A 20,846-nucleotide genomic window follows, 5' to 3' on the forward strand; every position below is an offset into this window, starting at 1 on the left:
TCAGTCCTGTACCAGGTGACTGATGGTCCCTTGAACAGCCCCTGGGCATAGGATACCAGCCTGCTGTCTCCTTCTACACACAGTCAGCTGTTGTTACGCAAGTTCCCAAGAGCCTGGAAGGGCTGCTTTTCCCTCCCTTCCCTCTTCTTGGTGTTCTTCCCCACGTATTCCTCAGACTTAATGTGTCCCGCATGAGGTCTGATCTTTTGTGGCATGGTGTGTGTGTGTGTGTGTGTGTGTGTGTGTGTGTGTGTGTGGTGTATGGTATTTTTAGTGAGTAATACCTACCCCTTAGAGTAATATCAAGAATAAATGGATTATTTTGAGCGTAACTATTTGGTTGAGGGTGTGCAGATGTGTCCCAAACAGTAGTAGAATGCATGAGAGAGAGAGAGAAAGAATCTTCACTTGAGAAACGGTGCCTCTTCAATGGCAGAGAATAATCCAGCAGCCATTTGTTTGTAGTAGTTAACTGATCACTGAGCAGGGTGGTTTCAATGAGAACGGTCCCCAGAGGATCATATATTTGAATTGTTGGAACCTAGATAGTGCGACTATAAAGGTTTAGGAGGTGTGGTCTTGTTGGAGAAGGTGTGTCACTGGGGTTGGGCTTGGAGGTTTCAAAAAGCCACAGCATTCCCTGTTAGCTTTCTCTATCTGTATGCTCTCAGCTGGTGCTCCAATACCATACTCCTGTCTGTCTGTCTGTCTGTCTGTCTGTCTGTCTGTCTGTCTGCCTGCTGCAATGCTCCTGGCCATAACAGGCATTGACTCACCCTCTGAAACTGTAAGCTAGTCCCCAGTAACCTCTCCTATTCGTTGCCTTGGACAGGGTATCTCTTCACAGTTAACAGACAGTAACTACGCTCCTAGCCAAAAACAAAACCAACAACGAAAGGCTCTCATTTTCCTTCCTCTCACTCTCCCACGTAGAGCGACTACATCTGTGCCCGGCCAGCAGCTGGACAGATGGGGTAGCCCTAGAGCAGAGCATAGGGAAGGCCAAATAAGAATAAAAGACAGCAAGGTCAAAGGTTGTAAGGTAGGAAAAGGAAGCTTCGGGTGCTACCCTTTTGGAAACTCCAAAGGAGGCGCTGGCTAGGCACCAGGAGAGGTTCCAGGTGGCAATGAGTTGAGAAATGGTTCAAAGATGGACAGAGGGTTGCCAGAAAGAGAAAGGGATGTGGGATGCTCTGGGCAGAGGATACTCAAGGGGCCTGAATCAGGGCCCTAGAGGGCACCTCTGGGAAATAGGGAGGGTTTGCGTGGCTAGATCTCCCAATAGACAGGAAGAATTGGTAGATGAAGCCAGGCTACGAAAAGTTCAGAGGCTGAAACTTCATATTGGTAACTTCATGCTATTCCCATGGCTCAGAGGCAACCAAATCCACACCTCTAAAAGAATTTAAGCCATGTCTGGTCCGTAAAGCGGAGGAATTCCCCTGTAGGCGGCTTCTTCGGAGGATTGTAGCAAGTAAACAAGGGAGTGGCATCCTGGCCTTTGGTAACCTCTCAAATGCTGTCCTGCTTATGAGGATTCAAATCGTGTGAGTTTGGTATGTCTCCCTCCATGTGATATGTCTGGGGAACTGGTAAAGATGCCTGGAGCTACCCTGTTCTCTTCATCAAGGTCTTCCTCTGCTCTCTGAGTCACACTAGACTAGTTACCTTCTGGGAAACCCAACTTCAGGCTTTCCTACCTTTCCTGGAGGACAAGAAAGAGACAGGGACCACCTTCCATGTGCATCACCATCCAACACGCCAGGGAAAAAGCTCAGGCAAGCTTGAAACACCCGGCAGAGAACCTCGGACTGGGTGGAACTCAGAGCAAGCCTTTTCAGCCCAGAGGTCCCCTAGTGTCCTCATTTGCTAACATGAAGACCCTCGGAGGTTAGGACAGAGCCCTGGATGATCAATTCTAGCCCCAAGTTCTGGCTGGACAACTCCAGACAATTTCCCAATTCTGAACGAGCCTCAGTGTCTCTCCAGGGGGATGGCAGACCTGAACCAACTAGCCTAGAGAGCGTTGGTGGGCGTCACACGGGGGACTCGATCCCATAGCAGTGGGCGATGCAAACGGAAGGCACCTGTAATACTGAGTGCAGCATCCTGGCTATACATAACAGGACTCATGTTGGGACCTGAGCAGGGGTTAAGTGCCACCGAGGTGAAGCATGCTATTCTGAGTCCTAAGGTGCTGGCCCCCGGTGGCCCTGAAGCTAACGGGCTGGATGAAGAGAGGTCACTCCTCACTGGTCCTACATGCCTGGAGTCAGAGCACACTCCTGTATGTGCGAGTGTATGTGTATGAGAAAGCTGATGGCTCATTGCACTGTGAGCACATACGGGTCTTGGCTGGGGTCTTGCAGGTGCACCGCCCCCACAGCATGTGTGTTATGGGTTTGGAGCCTGTGTGCAGCATCTCAATGTCTGTGTGGGCTTGAGGAGCCTGTGCCCATATGTTCACGCTAGCATATATGTGTGCATGTTTATGAAACCATATGTTGAGGGATGCTGTGAGCTCCAAACACATGTGTCTGTGTGCTGCAAAGGAAATGACCACACGGGGCTATGGGAACAGCGGGAAGGGGTCGGGGTGCGTTTGTCTCGGTGCAAATGCACACGGAATTCTCAGTGAAAGTCCAAGCAGACAGGGCAGGCGGGCAGCTAGGCTGGGGAGACACCTGCCATCAGCTGCTACCAGGAGGTGAGACCACAGGTCCCCAGTCATTGCCTTTTCAGTGGAAAGCTGAAGTGAGGCTTGAGGGTCCTTGTCACCTGAAGGGAAGCTCATAGAAGGGAGATTGCTTTCTAAACTCAAGGGTTAGCCCCTGGGTCCCTAACTCAAGTACTGCCCCCAGAGATGACTGATCTGCAGGTGAGAGAGCAAATGCATGCGTGTGTGTGCACACACGTCAACACACACACACACACACACACACACAGAGAGAGAGAGAGAGAGAGAGAGAGAGAGAGAGAGAGAGAGAGAGAGAGAGAGAAAACACAGAAGAGGGGGAGGCGCAGTAAGGGCCTAAGGGGACTTGCAGCTACTTACCTCTCTCCACTACCCCCACTTCCTGTCACTAGAAATGAACCCTAGTCCTGGGGGATTCTGTAGGTCCCCAACACCTCCTACAGAGTTCAGAGGAGCCATTCTTCTTGATGACAACTCTCTTTGGGTGGGGCAGACTTCCCCCCACCCTAGAAAGGCAGGAATGGTTAACATTATTTTCTCTGAAGTCAAATGAAATCTTAATGCCCTTCGTGTCTCTCTGTCTGTCTCTGTCCGTCTCTGTCTCTCTCTTTCACACACACACATACACACACAGAGGCACACATGCACATTCGCGCACACTCACTCACTCACTCACTCACTCACACTCAGATATTCATGTTCATTCTAGTGGTCACCTGCTGCCTCCTTCCCAAACTGTGCCCACCGGTCAGGTGCCTGACCACATTCGTCTGCCCAGGAGGACATCCCTGCTGTCCTGCTCATCATAGAGTATAGACATCAGAGCCAGGTCCCCACCCCGCCCCTCCGCCGTGCCCGCGGCGACCTCCGCCACCCCCTCTCCCGCCCGGGGCTCTCGGCCCCACTCCACTCCGCACCAGTCCCCGGCGCTGTTCATTCATGATTGGTACTCGGCCCCCTGAGATCCAGCCCGAGCGCGGGGCGGAGCGGCCGGGTAGCAGCAGCAGGGGCGGGCGAGCGGAGCGCAGCTCCCGCACCGCACGCGGCGCGGGCTCGGCAGCCTCGGCCGGGCGGGCACGCCGGCCCCGTATCCAACATCAGGCAGGTTTTGGGGCTCGGGACTCGGCCCCCGGAGAGGCCAGTGGCCCGGCTGGGTGCCCACACCGGGGGGGCGCCTGTGAAAGCTCCCGCGAGCTGCTGGTCCTGGGAGTCCGTGCATGTGCCTGGCTGAAGAAAGAAGGCAGCAGCCACTAGCTCCAGGCGCCCCGGCCCCACGCTTTCTGAATACCAAGCTGCAGGCAAGCTGCCCGGGGCTTGCTTTTTTTCTTTTTTCTTTTTCTTTTTTTGCTTTCTTGCTTTTCCTCTCCTCCAATTCAAAGTGGGCAATCCACACCGATTTCTTTTCAGGGGAGGGGAGAGACAGGGCCTGGGGTCCCAAGTCGCACACAAGTCTTCACTGCCATGGGGGCCGTCATGGGCACCTTCTCCTCCCTGCAGACCAAACAAAGGCGACCCTCTAAAGGTAAGCGCTCTGTCCTCCATTTGCTCCCCTGGATAGGTTTGGGGGCACTGGGTGTTATGTTGGGGTGAAACGTCTGTCTCTATTAGTTCCAAATCCACTGTCCATAAGGGGTTTTGGACAGCCTCATGTTTCCGAGGAATTAAGAACCTCGTGGGAGGGTTGGTGTGGACACCCAGGGGCAGCAGCCGGGGTGGGCAGCAGAGGTATGTGGATCTCTTATAGGGGATGTATGGGAGCAAGACGAGGCAGATTCACAGGTGGGGGAAACTGCGTTCTCTAGGGTGGGCGGAAATGTTGGGAGGCTCTTCCCGCTCCCAAGAGGGCTGACGTTGGTGCAACCTAGTGGATCCAGCAAGGGTGCTTACCCCCCCCCCCCCACACCCCGCATACCTCCTTGGGGACGGCCAACATTTGCCAGGCACTGACCTGGGAGTCTGACCCTGAGGGAGACAGTGATTTACCTGCTCATATCTTCATATTCTTTAAACCTCTGCAAGCCAAAAGGAATCAGCTGCGTCCCGGTGGTAAAACCCCCAGGCGCAGGTCCTGGGACACAAGGAGTCTGTAGGAAAGAATAAATAACAGGGGTTTGCTGCTAGGGTGGTCTGAGGACTTCAGAGGAATGGGGAGAACTGTCTAAAGGTGGCTGGGGTGCCAAGCTCACATATGCCCATCAGGAGCCTGATTCACAGCTGCCTTTCTCCGGCTGTGGCATGCCTGTCAGAGGTGAGACAGCTACTGGGTGAGCATGTGTCATCTGGTGACCTTGTTGGGCCAAAAGCATACAATGCAGGTCTCCTTTTCAACAGGCAGAAAGTTGCTTATAGGAACAAGGAGACTGGAAACAATCAGGAAAACGATGACAGTCTTGGTTTGCTTAATGCTCAAAAGCCGTTGCAGATACTAGAAGGGCTCTAAATAGTTTCACACTTAAATTTCCAAGTTCTGATATTTAGCATATTCTGACTACAGGTGGGGGCACAACACACGCCTTATGTTGGGGGGTGGCCAGAACTGTGTTAAGGCGTCCGTAGGACCTGCTTCGTCTCATCTTGGTTGGGATCATATACAGAGATACCCAGGAAGAAAGGGACAGGCTTCTGGTCCAGTCCTCAGAGACAAACCGCCTGAGGACTTATAGAAAGACATCTTCAGGTGCAGATCCCAGGTGATGAGACCAGGCTTGCATGACAGACCGGAAGCGGAAGGGGTTTCTGTTTATCTGCTAGGCCCTTTGCCCTGCAGAGACGGCACTGGAACCTTTCAGTAACCCAAAGAAAGGCAGGTCTGCAACCTTGTCGCCGGGTCTTGGTACTCTGAGCTCTGCCTCTCCTGGATCTGGAGGTGCTGCCCAATTGGGACAGTATTCAACACCAAGTCCAAATCATTCTTCTTAACAACGTGAGGCCCCACGGGCCGTGGAGGGGACTGTAGGTCACAGTTAACTTGGGTTTCTTTTTTTAAAAAATTTACCTACAATGTCTGTATCTCCTTGAGAGGCAGCCAGGCACCACAGAGAAGTCTGTGGCTCTATAATCCAGTGGAGTGTAGGTGGGAATCTTGTCCCTGTCATTTTAGTCTCTGACCCTGGGCAAATATCATGTTCCCTATAAGTCTCAGTTGTCATATACACGGAATGGGTGAGGATGCTGCCTTTTATGGAAGCCAGCAAATATGGAGGGAGGGTTGCCTCATCCCATTCCCTGCTCTTTCTGAAGCCACTAAGAGAGGTCACATGAGCAAGTGGAGGGACCATGATGGCCATGGGCATGCACAGAGTTGTAGGGTTCAGAGGTCACCAACTGCCATCCCATTCCCTCACTCCCAAGTCCCGATCACCCAGGGGCAGTTCCGCAGGAGTCCAGAGGCCACAGAACCATTTTCTCGATTAAGGAACTTAAGAAGGGGGAGAGAGTGTGTATCGCCACCCACTGTGTGTGCCACCATGGAGTGTCTGGCACAGCGTATTATCCGAATAGCCCCATTTGATCTTTATAAGAGTGTTCAGGGTCACTGGCCGGGTCCCGCAGCCAACTCCTAATCAGTAGACTTTAGCCTGAACTGCCCACAAGTGCAACTGTATATTTTCCCTAAGCATTTGCCCCCAGAACAGAGTCCATACTCACTGTCTTGCCCATGAGAATACTAATCAGTAAAAGACTCTGCTAAGGGGAGAAGCTTAGGGACATTGACAAGGCTCCACAGGAAGACTCGCTCAGAAATTGTGCCATGTGGTCACTCTCTCCCTTAGCATTTTAATCACTGTAGAAGGGAGGCATCTTGACGGACATTTTTTTTTTCCGGGTTCCTTTTGGTCCTTGGATCCTAAAGGCTTTCCCGTTGGTGCTGTCACAGAAACCATTGTCTCAGCTCTAAGATGTCAGGCTCAGACCTAATTAGATGCCGCTGGGAGAAGGTGGTGTGGATGTTCAACAGAAGAGTCTGCCTTCCTGCTGAGTTCAAATCCAGGCTCTACCACACTAGCGGTATGACTAAGCCTTATTTCCTTCCACTGTGAACCAGGGACAGTAGTGGTTACCATCTTAAAATAGCTGTTGTGTGTGTCTCAGGGATGATGGAGGGCAAGCACTTTGCACAGAGCCTATACGTGGTCTGGTCCTAACTTTTAGGTCCTACTCAGTGTATGGCTATACTGCCTAGGCCCTCTGAATGCCCAGAACCAGGTTATCCTGCAGGCAGGCAATACTGTTGAGAGTCATACAGCTGGCTCATTCCTGGAATACCAGCCAAGTCCTGTAGAGACAAGCAGGACCAAAAGCCAGGCACTGAGATGCCGAGCCTTTGCTGCGGCCCACTGACCCTCTGCACTGTGGCAGATCCTGGAAACATCACAGCTGACTCAGCTACAGCTCCGAGTGCTTTAAAAAAAAAAAAAAAAGCAACTTGGAAATACATGCACATCTTTTAAAACAGGGCAGCAATCCCATGTGATTAGTGCTGGGAAAAGCATGCACCCAGCCCAACCTCGAGCTCTGGGAGCACTCCCTTGAAGGCAGCAGAAATCTAAAGTAATTTAAGAGCTTTGCCACAGAACAAAAGCACAGAGTTCACTTTCTGTCCTCTGTTTGGAATCTTGGTGTGTCTTTAATTGAAATGAGGAAAAGCCTTGCCTAGGGGGTTTCAGGCACTTCCCTATCCCCCAATCCCAGGTAGAGTTTCTTTTGCAGGCAGTTTCCCCGTGTGCTTTTGCTTCCAAAGACTCTGCTCTCAGGTTTGCATGTGGGAAGTAAGAATGGCTTATGGCTAAGCAGAGAAAGAGCAGGCAGGTACAGCTGCCGTCTCCACGGGAATCAGGAGGCTTCAGGAAAACACTAGCCCAGCTCCATCTAACAAAGACTATAAGCAAATAGGCCCGTGTTGCTTAGGTGGCTGAGTTCTAATTTCTCCACGATCAAGTACAGCATTTGGAACTTTAAAAGGCTAAGCTTGAGACCACCATGGTACCCGCTGAGTCACTGAGAAAAAAAAAAGATGACTATAGGGTAATTTTTTTCAGGTCATATGGCAAGACAGTTAAATATGAGGCTGGTCTTGTGAGTCTTAAATCGGAGAGCCTTGTGGAAAATTGCAGAGGTATAGAATTCCCGATGAGTCTGGCCTTGAAGTTGATGGATGGGATGGGATGTCAATCCTAGAGAGACTTGGGAGGCAGTGATGGGCAGACAGTATTGAAGAAGCAGTGGTCCTACATCATACCAGCCTTAGATATGCCTTTCTCTCCATCTGTGAAAGGGACATATCGAGCAATAGACATGTGTGTGCTGTGGGCTTTTCCCACCTCAGCATCTCCGTTCATCATTTAAGCTCTGTAAGTCTCTCCCCCCAAGTCCCCATCTCATCTACTAATTCAAATTCTACCCACATTCTATGAACTCACTCGGCTGTTTCTGTATTCCAAGCCCCAGGGAGAAGTGACATTTTTAAGGCGTATGCTCTCCCGACTCCCAACCCATACCTGAAAGCAGACAGTCAATGGAAGTGTCAACCCTTTCCCCATCACTAAAGTATAGAATTCTTGGGGCCAAAAGTATGTCTGGCACATTCCTCACGGTCTCTGGCTTGATTCTTTGCACATAGTATGTACCCAATGAATACTTTTCAATAAAAGTTATAAACAATGAGATAGTTGGTTTTTTTAATCATTATTCCTAAGAATTGCAGACCCCACAGGAAAAGCCAGCTCCCCGCTGGAATTTCAGTTACCAACCCCTCTGCCTGAATGAGTTCTCTAATTTGATCTGTTGGCTTTGGATTGGCTTGGCCTGTGAAGTGTACTGAATCTGTCTACCATTTGTAAGGAAGCACTGAGGACAACATTTCCACTCCCAGGCTCCCAATCTTCACAGGATTAGGGTACGTGCTGTCTAAAATCAGAGGTGCTTTCATTCTGGTTCCAGAAACAGGACTGAGACCCCTTTGTCTCCCTAGAAGGGCTTTGATCAGTCAATTCCCCGTAACTGTGTGTGTGGAGGGTGAGTGCATCTCGTAGGAGACGAGCAAGTGACGGATGATTGCACAGATAAGAGAATCAATAAACAAGAAAAATGAATGAAGCAGCAAGTGAATAATCAAAGGGATGTCAGGGGATGATTGAGTATGTGCTTAAATGACTGTATCTATGAATGAATGAATGAATGAATGAATGAATGAATGAATGATGAAGTCCCAGAAAAACTGTAGCAAAGTCTTTTTATGGAAAACTATAGCAAGGATTGTGCTTCCTGGTTCCTGTACCTAAGCATTTGTTAGTTCATGGCTGCAGCTGACAACACAAGGTCACATATGAGTAAGTTAAGGAAAAAAAAAAAAACACTGATTTTGGTCTACAGCTCTGGAGTAATGAAGCTATAGAGGTAATGGGTGAAAGTAGCCCATGTGGTGAGTGTTAGCCTTCTTGCTGGAAGAGTCCTGAGGCACACAGGACATCCCAAGGGTGAGAGGTACCCCCTAAGGGTTCCCTTCTCTTCTTTAAAGCCCCCAGCACTTAGTGATAACTCCACCCTGAAGACCTTATCGAATCCTAATCACTAACCGAAGTCTCTAAACTGGATAGTTCAAGTTTCCACCCTCTTAATACCCCATGATGGAAATCAAGCTCTACCATGAGCTTCAGAGGGGACAAGTCACAACTGCACTCACAGGGAAACATGGAGGAGTTGAAGACACAGGAACCTTTAGTGCAGGAAGTTAATAACAAAACTTAGAGGAAGTACCTTCTGGAACATACTTTAGAAGGTCCTGGGAAGTTTTGGCCACCAATAGGCACGCAGAGTCTGTATGGAAAGCAGAGAGAAGGTAGGCTATCTTGGCTTCACACTTTAATTGGGAGAAAGCCTAGGATTGCAATCCACCTCTTGTTTTTTAGATTTGCTGTTACCTGGTCTACATGTCCACCCCTTCATTTGTTTACTTGGCCAATCCCGTAATTATGATCTAACGTTGCTCCCTGGTACCGTCTCTGCCCAAGATCAACTCCAGCTCCCGTGCCTTCTTCCATCTTTAGTCCCTACCCCACCCCAGTCTCCTGGTGAACTGCTACGTATTCTTTAAAGCCCCACCCAATATCATCTTGTACTCCTGCAGGCAGAACACCTCTCCCCTTCCTCTGGTCCCCCACGGCTGTTGATGCCACACCACAGGAACACACATTGAGACTTTGTCTACATGAGGCTGCCATTATGGGTTTACACGATTATCCCTGTGCCTGGCTCTAGAGGGCTGATTCTTATTCCAGAGCCCCCATCAAGCCTGACACCTGGTCTTGATGGATGTTGGCTGTGTGGAGGGAAGAATGGATGGGTTGGGGGAAGGGGAAGCACGCTTCGGCACAGAGGAGAAACCCAAGATCCAAGTCTGCACCTGGGAAGAAGGCTGCAACATTCTGCATAATGGCCCTGGAGCCGGTGCTTCCATCCAGCAGGCAGGGAAGGAACAGAATTAGAAAGGAAAGAGAGGGAGAAAGAAAGGTCCCCGGGCTTTCAGAAAATCTAGTTTCAGCTCTTCGGCTCCCTTCAGGTGCTATTTTAAGTAGGGCCACCTTCTAGAAGTAGCTGTAGTCAAGTGGGATATTGCTCTTCTCCTATGTGCTAGCCATGACGGGGATACCTTGGATTAATTCTTATGATTCCAGGCTATATGAATAGCCCGCTCCAGAGCAAGAACTAGACCCCATTAAAGTTGGGGTGCCGAGAAAAGAGTGCATGATGGTTAGGGCTACTGGGCCAAGGTTACAAAGACTTACCTCCTGTGTCACTCTATCTGTAGGGATGTTTTACCCCTTTTAGCTGTGGCAGTTGATTCTGTGCCTTGGAGAGCCAGAGTTACTATTGCCACAGTCACTGAGATTCTGAGCCATTGCGTAGCCATCTCCACCCATGGGAAGTTGTCAGGATCAGCTGATAACAGAAATTCCCAATGATGCGATATGGAAGCATAGATCAGCTTCCGATGCTAACACCGATATTATCTAAAATTGACCAGTCCTCTACAAGATGCCAGGCACTTTGCTCTCCCGGTTCCTAAATTGCTTTCCCTCAACCCAGCAGGACAACATGCTGTTGCTAGTCCTCACTACACACACACACACACACACACACACACACACACACACACATACTGAGACGCTAAGAAGGGAACTGCTTTGCTGGGGGGCACTAAGACCAGAGATGGCAGGGTCTGGTTCTGGCGAATGGCAGAGTACAAGCTTTGAAGCCTTGTGCCAGCCTCCTCCCTCCTGGCCTCATACAAGCCTGGGGACCTAGGAGACCAGTCAAAATGGGGGTATGGATGTAAAAAGTAGGATTCAGGGAGAGACTGGAGCTTTTCATTAGCCATGCCAAGCGATGAGCCGCCTTCAAGCCCCAAGAAAAACACTCTTAGTCTATCTGCAAACCACCCCTGGACCTGCTTTCATTTCGTCTGAAACTGTGAAAGCCGGAGTTTGAAATGATTGGGGGCAGAAGGCCAATTAGCAAATTCATTAATAGGATTAAGCCTCTCTCCTCTCCTCTAATCATGTATGTGAACTAGATTTCTCTCCCTTTGTTGCAGTCATCATGGCCTGCCAGGGAAGGATCGAGCGACTATTTAAGCATCTTCGAGTCTGTCAGCCTCTCTCACACCCAGTGGTAGGCAGGGGGGACTCAAACAGTTTCTGAATGGTATCCACGCAAAGCAACCATACTCATGGCTCAGATCAGATGTATGTGGTACGGTCACTTAAGGCTAGACAGACCTAATTCTCTGCAACACGGTAGCTTCCTGACCTTGTCCGGGTCACATTGTCTACAGAAGCTTGAATCTCCACATAATCTATAAAACTGGGGCACTGATAGCAATGCTTTCGAAATTATTATGAGAATTAAATGCAAAAATCCATTCAAGGTGCGTGTGGTCAGCACACAGGAAGAATGCAAACAGAGTAAGCCATTGCTCTCTCTGTGCTGGTTCAAAACATGGCCTCAGACCAGCAACTTCATCTTAGCTAGGAGTGCGGGACCTCGGGGCCCCAACTCAGCCCTAGAAAATCCTGAGCTGTGTGTTAACAAGATTCTCAGATGGGTTGTACTCCCACTGAGTTTTGAGAAGCAGTGGACCAGAACATGGACTCTAGAAATATATAGGCTATATGACCTTAGGTGATGCATTGAGTTGGTAAGGACCTCTGGAATCCTCCGGCTCAAGCCTCTATTTATGGATAATAAAGATGAAGATGGAGAGTACACATTGCCCGTGATCACATGGCTGAAACACAAGCCTGGCTGACTACTTCGGGTCTGCTTCTCTTCATCTGAGTTATTTCGTTCCACAGTCCCAGGATTAGCATTTCTACAACAGAGATTTTCTTTCTTTGTAACGAAACAGAGGTGCAGGACTAGGCATACCCATTAATTTTTAGAAATTTATCTGTGCACATACGTGTATGCCTGCATGAGTTCATGTGCTCCATGTACATGGAAGTGGCTGGAGAGGCCAGAGAGGAGCTGGAGTTAGTGTGTCAAGCCACCATGTGGGTTCTGGAAACTGAAGCCGTTAGTCCAGCCAACCAAGAGACTCAATATTGATTCTACCAACCATCCCTTAGCTTTATCTCTATGTTCTCTACTACCTGAAGATAGGATGATCAGATTTTATGGGCTTCCACCCTTCTTTCTGAAACAGAAGTCACAACAGAGCGTGATGGCTTGCAACTAGACACTTTCCAGCACAGGAGACAGCGTTGAGAACACCCGGATCCTCCAAAGCAGGTCCGCAGCCTAGATGTATGTGCAAAGCCTTTGAGTTGGGGTGTGAAGCCAGAAAACTTAATAAAAGTTAGTGGAGCCTGAGCAGATAAAGAAATGCCCTGAAGCATGAACATCAAGTCCCTTTTGCAGGGCTTTGAACAGTCACTCGGTGGGGGAGGTGCTATAATCTCATTCCACATTTATGCTAACTATTGTGGCCATGCTGTTACTCTCCATAGAGCAGGAAACAAGGGGTTTGGGGGAGGGGCTGTCCTGATTGGCTAGTGATTACACAGTAAGTCATCTTTTGCCAGGTCTGAGATACCAAGGCAACACCTTCCAGCCTCTGATCCCTAGAGAGAGACTAGCAAGTGCTACCAGCGTTGGGTTCCTAGGAACCAAAAATGGCAGCCATCTGCCTCTTCTTGGCCCATCGGCTCCTCACTGTGCCAACCATGACCTGCTGAGAGGAAGGTTCTAAGAGAAACCATGCAGTTCCAGCCTCCAAGGGGAGGCCAGTGTACTTACATTCCTACACAGAAGGATCCAAGTTAACCTCACAGGAGTCTCCAAAAAGACCATGTTGTGTGCTCAGCAGGCATCTCTTAGATGTTTCAAGGGACCCCTTGCCCTCTTCTCTTCTTGTACGTGATGAGACATGGGTTGGATCAGGTCTCCAAGCCCCATAGACCTCAACACTAAAATAATCTCATCTTTTAACTTTCCACTGATGGCTATTTAGACGATTCAAGAAAAAACAGTTAAGAAAACAAAAACCTAAGAATATTTGAATTTCCTCCCATGAAGACTACCCTGGCAACAAATTGCTAATACAACATGTTGTCAAAACACAGGTATTCAGCGTCTGGTTGCCGGTGCTTTGCCGGTGCTGTAGGAACATCTTGAATGAGATTTTCCGTGTCTTGGCGTTGGCATCAGAGCAGACGATAAGAAGAAAGGTACTTTGGGAGACCCACTGTGTGCCAGAGGCTGTGCAAAATGTCAACAAAATAACAAGAAATAAAAAAAAAAAATGACAGCTAAACGGACAGAGTAGGAAACAGAGGAGTCAGGCAAAGTGTTTATGTGGCTCATTGTGCCCGGTACTCAACAAGTAATTTTGATGCTGTAGACTTCGTTAGCCCTTATAGCAACCCAAGGAGAGGAGCACGTTATGCAGATGCAGTCTCAAGTGGCAGGAAGTGGGAGAAAATGGGGACTCTGGGAGAAGCAGCTTGCTCACCATCCCCCTAGGGATTGGCAGCTGGTCAGAATGATTCTAAAGACTTTGTCCTTGAGGTTCTTTGCTCCGGTAGTGACTAAGAGGGCAGAATATCTGTACATTACCCATCTAACACCCCAGCACTTTGTTTCTCTTTCAGCCTTGAAGTACGCAAGGACGTAAAGATTATTCCCAGCTAGAGAAAGGGGAGGATAGAGGGTGCGGGTGGGTAAGTTATCCCTCTGCAACTGTGAGCTCCATGTCTTTAGATGCAAACAATTCATATAGAAAATATTCAGAAACGAAAGTTCCGGAATGTTTAAAAAGTAAAACTTGAGGGCTGGAGAGATGGTTCAGTGATAAAGGGCTGTCCTTGCAAATAGGAGGACATGTGTTCAAGTCCCAGAATCCATACCAAGCAACAGGCCAAAGTACCAAGTATATACATACAGTGGTGTGTTGACATTTTCTGAGGTAGTAGTAGTCACTGAGAAATGATTTTAGGTATATGGAAGAATATGCAGAGGCTACATAAAAATACAACATATTTTATTAAAGAGATGTAAGCATTCTTAGACTTTTTTTTTAATCAGTGGGTCCTGGAACCATTCCTCCACGATGTGAAGAAACGAGGGCATTAGATTCATTTCTCATGGATGGCTGAGTTAGAATTTAGACTCAGTGGTTGCACTCATGTATCTGTATGCTTAATCCCAGAGCTGGGCTGTATCTGGCATCTCACTCCGCTGCACTACGGAATGTGCAGCACTATGCCGGTTCTGAGGATGGAGGGAGCTTTTCTAATCTGAAAGATGAGCACCAAGAACCAAAGAAAAGGCCTGAAGGAGGTGGCAAGAAAGTTGAACAAAGAAGAGAGGATTCAGCCCAGAAGGAAGGTTAGGGAACCTCTGAGAAGAGACAAAGAGAGCAAAGCTGTTGAGGGAGGAACATGATAATGAGCTATATAGCTTGTGTTTGGGGAACTTGGGGGATGGGTGGCTGTGAGAAATAGGTGGGAAAAGGATGGAAGCAAAGCCAGAGTCAAGGTTCTCCTACTCAAGAAGATGGATCTTGGGAGGTAGCAGATAGCAATGGCTTCAGGAGGAGGGAGTGGGACTGTGTTCTTTTGCCTACCCATATTTCCTAAGACATTTCCCCATGATTGCTCCCAATCACATTTGCTCTGTTCTCCTCTCCCCCCCCTCTTTCTCCTCTTCTTCCCTTTTCTCCTCCTCCTTCTCCTCCTCCTCCTCCTCTTTCTTCTTCCCCCATTCTCTTCCACTCCTCCAAGGCCATTTACTTCTTGGCTATTCTCTTGACTTAGCATTGGTTGCCTTGACCTGTTGTATAACCATTCCTGTGAACATGCTTGCCTCTCTAACAACAGCATCCTTTCTGAATTCAAAGACCTGAGCCTTTCTTTCTGTCATTCTGAGCATGTCTAGGCCCAAAATAGTTCTAGGCACAGAGTTGATACTTAATGACTTGAAGTCATATCTCACAGTGATACACAATTCCTAGGTGCAACCATATGGCAAAGACATTTGGCATCACTTTGAGCTCCCACAGCATATACATAGATACAGGCATCATAGGTCATAGTCTAGTAGTTTCTACTGTCTAGAGCAAACATCCTTTTGCTGTGATCCTTTAAGACAGTTCTTTGTAGGGTGTCAACCCCAACCATAATGTTATTTTCATTGCTACTTTATAACTTTAATTTTATACTGTTATGGATTATAATGTATATACCTGTGTTTTCTGATGGTCTTGTGCAACCCCTGTAAAACAGTCAGTAGACCCCGAGACTAAGAACTACTGGTTTGGAACAAAATAGTATATGGTAGGGTATTCTATATAGATGAAAGCTGATTGGGGAAAAAGATACAGCATGTTGGGCAAGGCAACACTGAAGGCCCATCCTTGTAAACTGTGGCTTAATTGAGTTGTTAGGATCTTCCTTGAGCATCAGTCTCTTCATCTGTTAAATCACAGCCATCAAGGGACTAAGTCAACAGCTTGTGACACGGACTGAGATAACAGAAGTGTTTTATGAAGCTGTAAGACAATGCCTGAGTGTTGGTTGTTGATATCAGATTGACTGTCATCGTGGAAGGATTGATTATTTTTTATGATGGTCATGATGTTGGTGGTTGGTGGTTATTAACGATGGCTACAGTTGTGATGTTGGTAAAAAAAATTGGTGGTAATGGAGGTCATGGTGGTGGAGGTGATAGAGGTGGGTGTTATCAGAGATGGTGATGAGTTCTATGGGAGTAATGTTATTGACGATGGTGCAAGTGTTGTTGACAATGATAATAGCAGTGGTGTTAGTGGAACTAAGCCTTGAGATGTGTGCTGGTTGCCCTGATGCAAGTTAAAGTATTAATAGTAGCCGGTGCTGTTGATAATGGAGGTGAGGGTAATGATGGTAATGATGGTGGTTTCACAGACAGGTGATGTGAGTATTAAGCATTTATGAGTAATAGGGTTGGAAGGGCGATACTAACAGTGACAGTGGCAATCATTAACTTTGTGTTAACTAACTGCCTTAGGCTGCACAGGATTCCAGCTCCCACTCCTTGAGCCCCTCCTAGAGGATGTATTTGTCAAAAGGAGAAAAGAGAAAGATGAATATCTGATGCCTTCTTTCCTTACATAGTTGGGACTTTCAGCATAAGTGTAATCTAAGCTACCTTCTTGAAGCTTGCGTACTAACACATAGTGCAGTGTTGGGCCCAGTGTGCAGTCATGTCTGCAATAAATATCCGTGGAGTGACAGAAGATACTTGCAGAAGAACATGGGCATCAGAGTGAAGTGTCCTGTCTCTGAGGACCACACAGGAGTTGTTTGGTATCAGTTCTCCATTACCTCCAAATACACTTGCATTAGCACCATGCAGTATGGGCCCTGCAACCACTTTTTTCCCCCTTTTTTTTAATATTGGAAATTTTTTGCATTTACATTTTAGATGTCATTCCTTTCCCACAACCCCCTCCCCCTCCCCATCCCATTGCCTCCATGCAGGTACTTCCTCTCCCAACAACCCTCTCCTACCCCTACACTATGGTGTTCCCCTACACTGGGAAAATGAGCCTTCGCTGGACCAAAGGCCTCTCCTCTCATTGATGTCAGAAAATGCTGTCCTCTGCTGCATATGTACCTCGGGCCATGGGTCTTTCTCCATGCAAACCCATTGGTTGATGTTTTAGTCCCTGGGAGCTGTAGTGGGTTTGGATAGTTGATAATTGTGTTCTTCCCATGGAGTTGCAGACCCTTTCAGCTCCTTCAGTCCTTTCTCTAGCTCCTTCATTGGGGTCCTCATGTTCAGTCTGACGGTTGGCTGCAAGCATCCTCCTCTGTATGAGTATGGCTCTGGCAGAGCCTCTGAGGAGGCATCCATATCAGGTTCTTGCCAGGAAGCACTACTTGGCATCAGCAATAGTGCTTGGGTTTATTGGGCACATATTGGGTATATCCCAAGGTGGGGGAGTCTCTGAATGATCTTCTCCAATCCCTGCTGCTCTATTTGTCCCTTTATTTCCTCCCATGAACATTTTGTTCTTCCTTCTAAGAAAGACTTAGGCATCTACTTTCTGGCTTTCCTTCTCTTTGAGCTTTGCTCCTTTGAGCTAAGTTCTGTGGATGGTTTCTTGTGTATTCCAAGTTTTGGAAGCTAGTATCCACTTATAAGTGAGTACATACTATGAGTGTTCTTCTGTGACTGGGTTACCTCACTCAGGATGATAACTTCAAGTTCCATCCATTTGCCTAGGAATTTGATGAAGTCATTGTTTTTGGTAGCTGAGTAGTACTCCATTGTGTATATGTACCACAATTTCTGTATCCATTTCTCTGTTGAAGGACATCTTGGTTCTTCCCAGCTTCTGGCTATTATAAATAAGGCTGCTATGAACATGGTTGTGCTTGTGTTTTTGTTAGATCTTGGAGCTTCTTTTGGGTATATGCTAAAGAGTGGTATAGCTGGTTCCTCAGTTAGTACTATGTCCAATTTTCTGAGGAACTGCCAGAATCTCCAGAGTGGTTGTACCAGTTTACAGTCTCACCAGCAGTGGAGGGGTGTTTCTCTTTCTCCACATTCTCGCCAGTATCTACTGTCACCTGAGTTTTTTAACTTAGCCATTCTGACTGGTATGAGGTGAAATCTCAAGGTTGTTTTGATTTGCATTTCCCTGATGAGTAGGGACATCGAGCATTTCTTTAGGTGCTTCTCAGCCATTCGATATTCCTCAGCTGAGAATTCTTTGTTTAGATCTGTACCCATTTCTAATAGGATTATTTGATTCTCTAGTGTCTAACTTTTTGAGTTCTTTATATATATTGGATACTAGCCCTGTATCAAATGTAGGATTGGTAAAGATCTTTTCCCAGTCTGTTGGCTGCCATTTGGTACTTTTTACAGTGTCCTTTGTCTTACAGAAACTTTGCAATTTCATGAGGTCCCATTTGTAGATTCTTGATTTTAGAGCATAAGCCATTGGTGTTCTGTTCAGGAAATTTTTCCCTATGCTATGTGCTCTAAGCTCTTCGCCACTTTCTGTTCTGTAAGTTTCAGTCTACCTGGTTTAATGTAGAGATCTTTGATCCACTTGGACTTGAGCTTTGTACAAGGAGATAAGAAAGGATCAATTTGCATTCCTCTGCATCTATAACCACTCTCTTCTGGCAAGTTTGAAAAGTTCTGTCCTAGGAACCCCCTAGGACTTAGCTTGATTCCTTGAACCACCACCAGCACCACTCTGCCCATATAGCCATGTCTTCTCAGTTCTAATTCTGTGCTAACTTATTACAAGAACCCATAGAGAGATGGCAGCCCATACCAGCCACTTCTGAGGTATCTTGGGTTCCCTTCTTCTACCCTTCCTGTGCAGCAGAAACACGTTGTATGCACTGCCTGGACATGTTCTTATTGGCATTTGGTCCCCAGACATCCTAACAGACACTGCAGGAGTGACTTCAAGTGCCAGTGGCTCTACAGCCCACCCTCTCAACATGTTGGAGACACCTGTAAACCCTTCATTAACTGTGTATAGAAAAGAAAACAGACCCTTCAGCCCACGATAAGGCTATGCACTGACAACCTGTCTCAACCTGACAATGTCATATACATCCAAAGTATTGAATCCACCCAGCCTGCCAAACATCTGAGCTCAGCCACACAGCAGAGAGCTGGTGGTTTCCTCCCATGATCTGGGGCTGGCAGGGAACATCCTGTGAGCGTGTCATTCTGTATCTCAGTGGCTCAGGAAATATCCAAACTCAAAATACGGTTCTGACTGAATGTGTATCAGGTTCATCCCGTCGGCAAGCTGGCAAATCACCGAGTCAAACTGTTGTAATCCGGGGTCTGTCTGTAATCACAGGCTCATAGCAGAGCATTTGCATAGTCTCTTGACACACGCTAAGGACACAGTAAAGAGTATCCCTTTATACGGAGATAATACTGAGATCTGTTCTATTCCTGCTGGAGAGACAAGGTACCAACTGATCAATCAAACTAGACTTTGGTGTCTCTGGTTCAATAGGCATGGGTGTCATCTGTCTTGGGTCCCTGACCCCATAATTTTGATCCTAAGGGACCCTTTGAATAGATTACATGCAATTGAGAAAGATAAGAATAAACCTAGATCTTTAAACATTGGTCATTTTGTCCAAAAGGGGGATAGAATTTGGAAACCAACTGGTCTTAGATTTAAACACTGCAGTTTTCTTTTCTGCCTACACGACCTCAGCTCACTCCTTCAGTTGGGCCTTGGACTCTTCACGAGTCCCATGAGGTCAGTAATACTGACCACATGGGCTGGTTGGGAAGAGTATGGGAAATGAGGTGCAAATGGAGCGAGGGTGAGAATTCATCTTTCAGGCAGCTCAGAACGGGAGGAAATGGAAAGACCAAAGTGGTTTGGGGATTACGGCTGCCCGCAGCCTTTATGTGTCTCTGGAATTGATTTATTGTTCCTCTAAAATCCTGGAACAAAATCAAAAAAAAAAAAAAAAAGCAAAAGAAAAGAAAAGAAAAGGAGGAAGCAGGGAGGGCAGGAGTCTGGAAGGAAACGTAAACATGGGGTGTGCAAGCAGCGGATGCCCACCTGAGGAAGTGTTCCACCTGGGAAGAATTACTTGCTTTCTGATTTTGTATGTTGTGGATGTTCATGTTAAAAGAGATAGAAGAAGGGGGCTGGGTAGGAAGAACTCCAGCAAAGACATGGTACAGGACAGGTCACGAGGCCCATTCTGCAAAGGGTGTAAACTGAGGCTTTCAATACCACATAGGGGCTACATGTGTCAAACAGTAGGTGTTCCTTAAGGGGCATTTTGTGTGCGTACATGGGTGGAAAAAGAACACGTGTTGCTGCGTATGTAAGATCACACAGTGTGCTGGGCACTTCCCCTATTTTTTTTTTCATCTAATTACTTCACTACCCCGTGAAGCAGGATGTCACCTGACCTGCATCTCAGAAGTAAGAAAACAGAATCTCAGAGCAGAGATATGAGGAGAAACCTGAGGTCACGTGACTGGGAAAGGGAGAAGCTGTGTCGGTCCCTTAGGTCTGAGGCTCTGTACCTACCCCCATATATTTGAGAGTTGAGGAAGTTGAGGCTTGGGAATGTTGTGTTCCTACAGTTGGGCAGCCAACCTGTAGGACCAGGAGGCCAAATCCCGGCTCTGACTACCCAATCTCCTTTTCCTTCCTTCACCGGGACTTTACTCCTCTCCTCTTCCTTTTTCTCCTCCATCTTATTTTGGGGGTGGGGGAAGCAATAAACCGGCTCAAAAGATAAAACTAAGCCTCCTAACCCTGGTGTCTACATACTGTCTCCATGGCGTCCAGTCCCCACCATTGCTCTACCACGTATGCCAAAAGGCAGAAGCTGCATTCTGGTCTGCCACTCTGGTCCCTGTCCTGAGTCAGAAGACTGTCCATGTAATTACACACATAGACTTAAAAACCAGGAAGCCTCCATTGCGCGCATGATCTTGGATAAATGCCTACCGTATTTGAGCCTCGGATTCATCATCTGTAAGATAAGGATATGATCTCCCTCCTTGGAGTGCTGCGACGGAAAGTCAGATTCCTCTACAATCACAAGTCTAACGACTGTAACAAATATGACAATTCCTGGCTTGTACTGTCACC

General features: G+C 47.6%; 1 protein-coding gene across 5 annotated transcripts in view; it reads left to right on the forward strand.

The window, feature by feature from the left end:
- Window positions 1–20,846, forward strand: part of KCNIP1 (potassium voltage-gated channel interacting protein 1) — a gene marked incomplete at both ends in the record, with an annotated part of 348,145 nt that overhangs the window by 141,850 nt on the left and 185,449 nt on the right. For 3 of the 5 annotated variants that reach the window (XM_080942118.1, XM_080942116.1, XM_080942120.1), the window contains one exon: window positions 4,157–4,217. The exons of the other annotated variants lie outside the window; for them this stretch is intronic. In XM_080942118.1, the coding sequence (XP_080798244.1) occupies window positions 4,157–4,217 (61 nt within the window). Of the gene's footprint in view, window positions 1–4,156; window positions 4,218–20,846 lie in introns of those variants that run through there. 5 annotated transcript variants of the gene reach the window in all.

Source organism: Micromys minutus (genome assembly GCF_963924665.1).
Source record: "Micromys minutus genome assembly, chromosome: 31".
NCBI lineage: Eukaryota > Metazoa > Chordata > Mammalia > Rodentia > Muridae > Micromys > Micromys minutus.